This window comes from Oncorhynchus clarkii, chromosome 12 (assembly GCF_045791955.1).
Source record: "Oncorhynchus clarkii lewisi isolate Uvic-CL-2024 chromosome 12, UVic_Ocla_1.0, whole genome shotgun sequence".
NCBI lineage: Eukaryota > Metazoa > Chordata > Actinopteri > Salmoniformes > Salmonidae > Oncorhynchus > Oncorhynchus clarkii.
In genome coordinates this window covers 93,610,532-93,621,318 of record NC_092158.1, presented here as the reverse complement: position 1 = coordinate 93,621,318, position 10,787 = coordinate 93,610,532, and the positions used below count along the sequence as shown (strand labels likewise).

General features: G+C 46.4%; 1 protein-coding gene across 1 annotated transcript in view; it reads right to left on the bottom strand.

Moving 5' to 3' along the window:
• Positions 1–1,193: 1,193 nt before the first annotated feature.
• The window catches only part of LOC139421672 (caskin-1-like), a 120,196-nt gene continuing 110,602 nt past the window's right edge, over positions 1,194–10,787 (bottom strand). Inside the window, exons 21-24 of the mRNA XM_071172763.1 lie at positions 10,005–10,334; positions 9,258–9,852; positions 8,658–9,048; positions 1,194–2,298 (exon numbers count right to left, since the gene is read on the bottom strand). Of these exons, the coding sequence (XP_071028864.1) occupies positions 2,202–2,298; positions 8,658–9,048; positions 9,258–9,852; positions 10,005–10,334 (1,413 nt within the window). The 3' untranslated portion in view covers positions 1,194–2,201. The remainder of the gene's footprint in view (positions 2,299–8,657; positions 9,049–9,257; positions 9,853–10,004; positions 10,335–10,787) is intronic.

The window sequence follows — 10,787 nt, the reverse complement described above, 5'->3', positions numbered from 1 at the left end:
GGCCCGGATAAAGCTCTCATGAAAATAAAAAGAACCCTAAGACAGATCATTTACATTTTTAAATGATTATTGAGAACATAACATGTAATTATTTACAACTTTAAACACCTACAGCCTTCAGAACAAACAAACATCATAAAATCAGAATTTAAAAACATTTTTGTTGTTGCAAAATTATCCACATGTTACTCTATATATATATATATATATATATATATATATATATATATATTCATTACGTCAACATTCCAACTATTCTCTTAGCACGTAAAGAGAGGTTGTAGTGAGTTCTGTCTGGATGGATGACTCAGATAGATAGACCTCACTGTAACGTTAGCAGGTTTAGGTGGGGGGGGGGGGGAGAACGTTAACATTACATTGCTGTACCGTTTAAATAAAGTCCATGTTCACTTCAAAACACCCACAGTCCTGTCATGATCTTTTTCTTCTTCGTCCTCCTCATCTGGAACCTATCGGCATGGTAACGCATTGTATTGTAACCGCGGTGATTTGCCTGATGACGTTGGAGATCGTCACGGCAACGTGAGGGCGGAGCGGAGGGATGGAGGGAACGAGAGAGGAGAAAATAGATACAGTAAATAAAGGGAGAGAGAGAGAGAATAGTGAGAGAGAGAGAATAGTGAGGGGAGAGACAGAGAGAATAGTGAGGGGGAGTGAGAGAGAGGGCGAGGGGGAGAGAGAGAGAGAATAGTGAGGGGGAGAGAGAGAATAGTGAGGGGGGAGAGAGAGAATAGTGAGGGGGAGAGAATAGTGAGGGGAGAGAGAGAGAGAGAATAGTGAGGGGAGAGAGAGAGAATAGTGAGGGGGGAGAGAGAGAGAGAATAGTGAGGGGGGAGAGAGAGAGAGAATAGTGAGGGGGGAGAGAGAAAGAGGGCGAGAGAGAGAGAATAGTGAGGGGAGAGAGAGAGAGAATAGTGAGGGGAGAGAGAGAAAGAGGGCGAGAGAGAGAGAATCGTGAGGGGAGAGACAGAGAGATAATAGTGAGGGGAGAGACAGAGAGATAATAGTGAGGGGAGAGAGAGAGAGAGAATAGTGAGGGGAGAGAGAGAATAGTGAGGGTGAGAGAGAAAGAGGGCGAGAGAATAGTGAAGGAGAGAGATGCAGTAAAGTAGAGGAATTAGAGATGAGCCACCATCACCATCAGACCCCCCCCCCCCCCCCCCTCCCTCTGATCCCCTATCGTGGAAGTTCAGCGTTTTAATGTCACTGGAATATAAAGGCAACGTTGCCGCGACAGCGAAAGACTCACGTTAAACGCTGTATATGTCGTGTCAAAGGGGAAATGACCTTTTGACATCTCTTATTCTGCCATCTGTACCACTTCATCTCTCCAGACTGAACAGAGCCCTTCGTTCCAGTTCAATCAGCCCGTAACCACGCTAAGTAAACTTAAACTATACCTTCTCTATTGTGCAGTAGAGGTCAACATGGTACTGAACCTCTAGAACCCTTGACCCCCCCCCACCTGAGCCCTAACCCCAGACTCAACACTGTGCTCTGTTAATAACAGGGAGGGAGGGGGGGGTATGTTATGGAAGGAGGAGAGAATAACATCGGAATCTGGCCTCTGGAGGCGGGGCTTGTACAGGAAGTTCTGCCATTCCGAAGCCCTTTACATCCAACCAGCTGTCATCTCCTCCTCTCCGTCCGGAACAGTGACGATTCCAGAACACTCACGATTCCAGAACACTCACGATTCCAGAACACTCACGATTCCAGAACACTCACGATTCCAGAACACACACTTCAGGAGCAGAGTTACATTTTGGTCACATAAAAATTCCAGCGATTCATAAACATGACAACAGCATAACCATTCAACAGAGAAGACCAAATCGTATATCTATATATTTTATATATATATATTTATAATATGACTGAACTAATGCATGACTCTCTCTCAGAGAGGAGCCTGTTTTCTGTAAATATAAACGCTCTTCATGCTGACAATGTACACGTCACATACCATAACTACAATTCATCACATGAGGCTGTAACTGCTTGTTAAGCTGTGACAGGACAGCCTAGCGACCAAGAGTTCTCCTCTGTAATGGAGTGGTCCTCTGTCCTTTAGTGGACAGAGGAGGATGGAGAGCGAGAGGAGCGTTGTGCCTGCGGAGGGAAGGAGGAAGTCCTGAGGCAGGCTGCTTTGTCACGGGGACGGCCAGCTGTTGTCACGGTTACTCCAACATGGCGTCAAGCTGGTCGGCCAGGTCGTCAAACATGCTGCCGATGTCGTCAAGGATACTGACCGTCGTCTTCTCCTCTGCAACCCAACTACACACACACAGACGGACGGACACACAGACACAAAACGAAGCATTGTGAGGATAATGCGTCTGTCTGGTATACTGTCTTGATCTGTTTTAATTGTACAGTATATCAAGTTATTATATTCTATAGTAACCAAACGCAGCAGGTGTGAAAGAAAGGTCTGAAACTAGATCCCGCTACATACGGGTCTGAAACTAGATCCCCCTACTGGTGTGGAACTAGATCCCCTACATACGGGTCTGAAACTAGATCCCCCTACTGGTGTGGAACTAGATCCCCTACATACTGGTCTGAAACTAGATCCCCTAGATACTGGTCTGAAACTAGATCCCCTACACAATGGCCTGAGAAGACACCTCTACATACTGGTCTGAAACTAGATCCCCCTACATACTGGTCTAAAACTAGATCCCCTACATACTAGTCTGAAACTAGATCCCCTACACAATGGCCTGAAACTAGATCCCGCTACATACGGGTCTGAAACTAGATCCAGCTACATAAGGGTCTGAAACTAGATCGCCTACAAACTGGTCTGAAACTAGATCCCCATACATACTGGTCTGAAACTAGATCCCCTACACAATGGCCTGAGAAGACACCCCTACATACTGGTCTGAAACTAGATCCCCCTACATACTGGTCTGAAACTAGATCCCCCTACATACTGGTCTGAAACTAGATCCCCCTACATACTGGTCGGAAACTAGATCCCCTACATACTGGTCTAAACCTAGATCCCCTACATACTGGTCTAAAACTAGATCCCTTGCATACTGGTCTGAAACCAGATCCCCTACATACTCGTCTGAAACTATATCCCCTACATACTGGTCTGAAACTCGATCCCATGCATACTGGTCTGAAACTAGATCACCCTATTTACTGGTCTGAAACTAGATCCCTTACAAACTGGTCTGAAACTAGATCCCCTTACATACTGATCTGACACTAGATCCCCTACATACTAGTCTGAAACTAGATCCCCTACACACTGGCCTGACTAGATCCCCTACACACTGGCATGAAACTAGACCCCCCTACATACAAGTCTGTAACTAGATACCCTACATACTAGTGTGTAACTAGATCCCCTGCTGGTCTGAAACTCGATCTCCTACGTACTGGTCTGAAACTCGATCCCCTACACACTGGTGTGAAACTAGATCCCCTACTCACTGGCCTGAAACTAGATCCCCTACACACTGGTGTGAAACTAGATCCCCTACACAATGGCCTGAGACTAGGACCCCCTACATACTGGCCTGAAACTAGATCCGCTACATACTGGTCTGAAACTAGATCCGCTACATATTGGTCTGAAACTAGATCCCCTACTGGTCTGAAAATAGATACCCTACATACTAGTCTGAAACTAGATCCCCTACATACTGGTCTGAAACTAGATCCCCCTACATACTGGTCTGAAACTAGATCCCCTAGATACTGGTCTGAAACTAGATCCCCCACATACTGGTCTGAAACTAGATCCCCCTACATACTGGTCTGAAACTAGATCCCCCTACATACTGGTCTGAAACTAGATCCGCTACATACTGGTCTGAAACTAGATCCCCCTACATACTGGTCTGAAACTAGATCCCCCTACATACTGGTCTGAAACTAGATCCCCCAACATACTAGTCTGAAACTAGATCTCCTACACAATGGCCTGAGACTAGATCCACTACATACTAGTCTGAAACTAGATACCCTACATACTAGTGTGTAACTAGATCCCCTGCTGGTCTGAAACTCGATCTCCTACATACTGGTCTGAAACTCGATCCCCTACACAATGGTGTGAAACTAGATCCCCTACTCACTGGGCTGAAACTAGATCCCCTACACACTGGGCTGAAACTAGATCCCCTACACACTGGTGTGAAACTAGATCCCCTACACACTGGTAAAACAAGATCCCTTACATACTAACTATATCCCCTACATACTGGTGTGAAACTAGATCCCCATACATACTGGTCTGAAACTAGATCCCCTACACAATGGCCTGAGAAGACACCCCTACATACTGGTCTGAAACTAGATCCCCCTACATACTGGTCTGAAACTAGATCCCCCTACATACTGGTCTGAAACTAGATCCCCCTACATACTGGTCGGAAACTAGATCCCCTACATACTGGTCTAAACCTAGATCCCCTACATACTGGTCTAAAACTAGATCCCTTGCATACTGGTCTGAAACCAGATCCCCTACATACTCGTCTGAAACTATATCCCCTACATACTGGTCTGAAACTCGATCCCATGCATACTGGTCTGAAACTAGATCACCCTATTTACTGGTCTGAAACTAGATCCCTTACAAACTGGTCTGAAACTAGATCCCCTTACATACTGATCTGACACTAGATCCCCTACATACTAGTCTGAAACTAGATCCCCTACACACTGGCCTGACTAGATCCCCTACACACTGGCATGAAACTAGACCCCCCTACATACAAGTCTGTAACTAGATACCCTACATACTAGTGTGTAACTAGATCCCCTGCTGGTCTGAAACTCGATCTCCTACGTACTGGTCTGAAACTCGATCCCCTACACACTGGTGTGAAACTAGATCCCCTACTCACTGGCCTGAAACTAGATCCCCTACACACTGGTGTGAAACTAGATCCCCTACACAATGGCCTGAGACTAGGACCCCCTACATACTGGCCTGAAACTAGATCCGCTACATACTGGTCTGAAACTAGATCCGCTACATATTGGTCTGAAACTAGATCCCCTACTGGTCTGAAAATAGATACCCTACATACTAGTCTGAAACTAGATCCCCTACATACTGGTCTGAAACTAGATCCCCCTACATACTGGTCTGAAACTAGATCCCCTAGATACTGGTCTGAAACTAGATCCCCCACATACTGGTCTGAAACTAGATCCCCCTACATACTGGTCTGAAACTAGATCCCCCTACATACTGGTCTGAAACTAGATCCGCTACATACTGGTCTGAAACTAGATCCCCCTACATACTGGTCTGAAACTAGATCCCCCTACATACTGGTCTGAAACTAGATCCCCCAACATACTAGTCTGAAACTAGATCTCCTACACAATGGCCTGAGACTAGATCCACTACATACTAGTCTGAAACTAGATACCCTACATACTAGTGTGTAACTAGATCCCCTGCTGGTCTGAAACTCGATCTCCTACATACTGGTCTGAAACTCGATCCCCTACACAATGGTGTGAAACTAGATCCCCTACTCACTGGGCTGAAACTAGATCCCCTACACACTGGTGTGAAACTAGATCCCCTACACACTGGCCTGAAACTAGATCCCCTACACACTGGTAAAACAAGATCCCTTACATACTAACTATATCCCCTACATACTGGTGTGAAACTAGATCCCCATACATACTGGACTGAAACTAGATCCCTTACATACGGGTCTGAAACTAGATCCCCTACAAACTGGTCTGAAAATAGATCCCCTACATACTAGTCTGAAACTAGATCCCCCACATACTGGTGTGAAACTAGATACCCCTAGATACTGGTCTGAAACTAGATCCCCTACACAATGGCCTGAGACTAGGACCCCCTACATACTGGCCTGAAACTAGATCCGCTATATACTGGTCTGAAACTAGATCCCCTACAAACTGGTCTGAAACTAGATCCCTTACATACTGGTCTGAAACTAGATCCGCTACATATTGGTCTGAAACTAGATCCCCTACTGGTCTGAAAATAGATCCCCTACATACTAGTCTGAAACTAGATCCCCTACATACTGGTCTGAAACTCGATCCCCTACACACTGGTGTGAAACTAGATCCCTTACTCAGTGGGCTGAAACTAGATCCCCTACACACTGGTGTGAAACTAGATCCCCTACACACTGGCCTGAAACTAGATCCCCTACACACTGGTAAAACAAGATCCCTTACATACTAACTAGATCCCCTACATACTGGTGTGAAACTAGATCCCCATACATACTGGTCTGAAACTAGATCCCCTACAAACTGGACTGAAACTAGATCCCTTACATACGGGTCTGAAACTAGATCCCTTACAAACTGGTCTGAAACTAGATCCCCCACATACTGGTCTGAAACTAGATCCCCTACATACTAGATCCCCCTACATACTGGTCTGAAACTAGATCCACCTAATTACTGGTCTGAAACTAGATCCCCTACAAACTGGTCTGAAACTAGAGCCCTTGCATACTGGTCTGAAACTAGATCCCTTGCATACTGGTCTGAAACTACATCCTCCTACATACTGCTGTGAAACTAGATCCCCCTACATACTGGTCTGAAACTAGATCCCCCTACATACTGGTCTGAAACTAGATCCCCCTACATACTGGTCTGAAACTAGATCCCCCTACATACTGGTCTGAAACTATATCCCCCTACATACTGGTCTGAAAATAGATCCCCTAAATACTAGTCTGAAACTAGATCCCCTACACACTGGTGTGAAACTAGATCCCCTACTCACTGGGCTGAAACTAGATCCCCTACACACTGGTGTGAAACTAGATCCCCTACACACTAGCCTGAAACTAGATCCCCTACACACTGGTAAAACAAGATCCCTTACATACTAACTAGATCCCCTACATACTGGTGTGAAACTAGATCCCCATACATACTGGTCTGAAACTAGATCCCCTACAAACTGGACTGAAACTAGATCCCTTACATACGGGTCTGAAACTAGATCCCCTACAAACTGGTCTGAAACTAGATCCCCCACATACTGGTCTGAAACTAGATCCCCTACATACTAGATCCCCCTACATACTGGTCTGAAACTAGATCCACCTAATTACTGGTCTGAAACTAGATCCCCTACAAACTGGTCTGAAACTAGAGCCCTTGCATACTGGTCTGAAACTAGATCCCTTGCATACTGGTCTGAAACTAGATCCTCCTACATACTGCTGTGAAACTAGATCCCCCTACATACTGGTCTGAAACTAAAGCCCCTACATACTGGTCTGAAACTAGATCCCCCTACATACTGGTCTGAAACTAGATCCCCTACAAACTGGTCTGAAACTAGAGCCCTTGCATACTGGTCTGAAACTAGATCCCTTGCATACTGGTCTGAAACTAGATCCCACTACATACTGGCCTGAAACTAGATCCCCTACACACTAGTCTGAAACTAGATCCCCTACGAAATATTCCCGTTTTTGAGGATAAAGACATAAACACCAAACCATTCCACGTTGGCTCATTCAGAACCGCATGGCTTGAGAAACTGAAACCAATTGACTATTCATATGAGGATAAATACGAAGAGTCTGAAACTAGATCCCCCTGCATACTGGTCTGAAACTAGATCCCCTACATACTGGTCTGAAAATAGATCCCCCGACATACTAGTCTGAAACTAGAAACCCTACATACTGGTCTAAAACTAGATCCCCTACATACTGGTCTAGCATCAGCATTGTGGATAACGTGTCTCCAATATTGATTAGCATTGGGGATAATTTGTCTCCAATATTGATTAGCATTATGGATAATGTGTCTCCAATATTGATTAGCATTATGGATAATGTGTCTCCAATATTGATCAGCATTATGGATCATGTGTCTCCAATATTGATTAGCATTGGGGATAATGTGTCTCCAATATTGATCAGCATTATGGATCATGTGTCTCCCATATTGATTAACATTATGGATAATGTGTCTCCAATATTGATCAGCATTGGGGATAATGTGTCTCCAATATTGATCAGCATTGGGAATAATGTGTCTCCAATATTGATCAGTATTGTGGATAACGTGTCTCCAATATTGATTAGCATTGGGGATAATGTGTCTCCAATATTGATTAGCATTGGGGATAATGTGTCTCCAATTTTGATCAGCATTTTGGATAATGTGTCTCCAATATTAATCAGCATTGGGGATAATGTACAGTGCCTTGCGAAAGTATTCGACCCCCTTGAACTTTGCGACCTTTTGCCACATTTCAGGCTTCAAACATAAAGATATAAAACTGTATTTTTTTGTGAAGAATCAACAACAAGTGGGACACAATCATGAAGTGGAACGACATTTATTGGATATTTCAAACTTTTTTAACAAATCAAAAACTGAAAAATTGGGCGTGCAAAAAAAAAATACAGTTTTATATCTTTATGTTTGAAGCCTGAAATGTGGCAAAAGGTCGCAAAGTTCAAGGGGGCCGAATACTTTCGCAAGGCACTGTATATCCAATATTGATTAGCATTGGGGATAATGTATATCCAATATTGATTAGCATTGGGGATAATGTATATCCAATATTGATTAGCATTGGGGATAATGTATATCCAATATTGATGTGTGTGTGTGTAGTAACTCACTCTTGTTCCTCTCGTATCTTGTCCTCTACAGCCTTTAAGGCAGCAGCCAATGACGCGCTCGTCTCCTCCAGCTTCTGATGCACAGACTCCGCCTCTGACATCACCACGCTGACCGCCGCCACTGTTCCCATGTCCACGGACACGCCCCCGATGGAGGAGCGGGGGGGTTTGATTGGTGGAGGGGTGGGTGTGAGGGGGGTGTGGGGACTCTGGGGGGTGAGTGGGGTGTGGGGACTCTGGGCGGGAGGGGTGGGGGGTTTGGGGTTGGGGGAGGAGGAGTAGGGGGGGGAGGTGGGTGTGCTTATAGAGTGGAGGTGTTTGGTTGGTTTAGGGGCTGTGGGGGGAGGAGCCGGTTTGGGGGAGACTGGGGGAGGAATCTTCTTTGCTTCAACTGGGTAGAGAGGAAGGAGAGAGAGAGAGAGAGAGGTGTGAGAGAGAGAGGAAGGTGTGAGAGAGAGAGAGAGAGAGAGAGAGAGGAAGGTGTGAGAGAGAGGAAGGTGTGAGAGAGGGAGATTAGCCGACAGACCTATAGGTGAGAACTTTACATTGAGAGCTGGGCATCAGTATTACATGCTAGTAAATCCCAGTGCAGGACAGTACCTGGGCTGCCGGGGGTGCCAGGTCCAGGCAGGGGGACTTTTCTAGAGGAGGAGTGTCTCCTCATCTGAGCCAGGACAGGTTTGGGGGAGACGGGGGGTTTGGGTTTCCTCACAGGGGTCACCGCTCCTCCCCCTTCTCCCCCTGCCACCACCCCTGGTCCTCCCAGGTCTGAGCTGTCCCTGAGAGGAGGCGTAGCCTGGATCGGACTAGGCTCCGCTTCTCCCGTCTCATACACCGGCCGGCGTTTAACGGTGGCGGTGCCGTTCTCGTACGGTATGGCTGGCCCCGGCTCCGGCCCGGTAACAGCCCCGGTGTTAGCGGCCCCGGTGTGAACGGCCCCGGTGTTAGAGGCCCATGTCTTGGAGGTCCCGGTGATGTCTGCGATGCCGCTCTCTGAGAAGCCCTCCGGCTCCTTGTCTCTGCTCTTGGGACGGCGCTTGACGGTGGAAGACTCTGTCAGGGTGAAACGCGACCCGTTGGGGTGAGGCTTGTTGCAGCGGGGACGCCGTTTCAGGGTTGCCGTGGCGTCGACCCGGGACAGCTCATCCTGGGGAAGGGAGAACATGCCGTCTCCATGGAGACCGTCTCCATCACCCTAGAGACAAACATAACGACACAGCTTATAAATAACAATATAAGATTTTTTGACCGTGCCTCCCCCCAAAAATAATATAATTGATCATTTTTCATGTACAGACACCATATCTCAGTGTTTTCATACAAATTCATAAAATTGTAAACGCTCACCTCTGTTTCTCCTTCTTCCTCTCCCTCTCCTCTCTGCCTCTTCACGGTCTGTTTCCTCTCAGCAGCAAACGGAAGGTTCTCGGCCGAACTACCGGAAGAAGGGGTGTGAGGAGACGAGGGGTGAGGAGACGAGGGGTGAGGGGAGGAGGGGGAGCGAGGGGAGGAAGGCAGCTGGGGTGTAGAAGGGAGAGGAGAGGGTTGGGGTGCGGTACACAGTGGTACGGGGGTAGGTCTGTCCCTCCTAGCTGCAGCGACCAGCTCAGTAACAGGACCACTGATGGTTCTACGGCGGTTCACCACCTCCCCGTCCAGACCAATGGCATCCCGCTGCTGACAAATCAAATCACATTGTAGTTGTCACATGCGATAGATACAACTAGATTAGATTTTTACAGTGAAACGCTGACTGACGAGCCTCTCCCGACGGTGCAGAGTTGAACAAAAATAAAATGGTAACGTCAATAAAATACACACGAATGGAGCTATATACAGGAAGTACCAGATCAATGTGGAGCTATATACAGGAAGTACCAGATCAATGTGGAGCTATATACAGGAAGTACCAGATCAATGTGGAGCTATATACAGGAAGTACCAGATCAATGTGGAGCTATATACAGGAAGTACCAGATCAATGTGGAGCTATATACAGGAAGTACCAGATCAATGTGGAGCTACGTATATACAGGAAGTACCAGATCAATGTGGAGCTACGTATATACAGGAAGTACCAGATCAATGTGGAGCTCTATACAGGAAGTACCAGATCAATGTGGAGCTAAA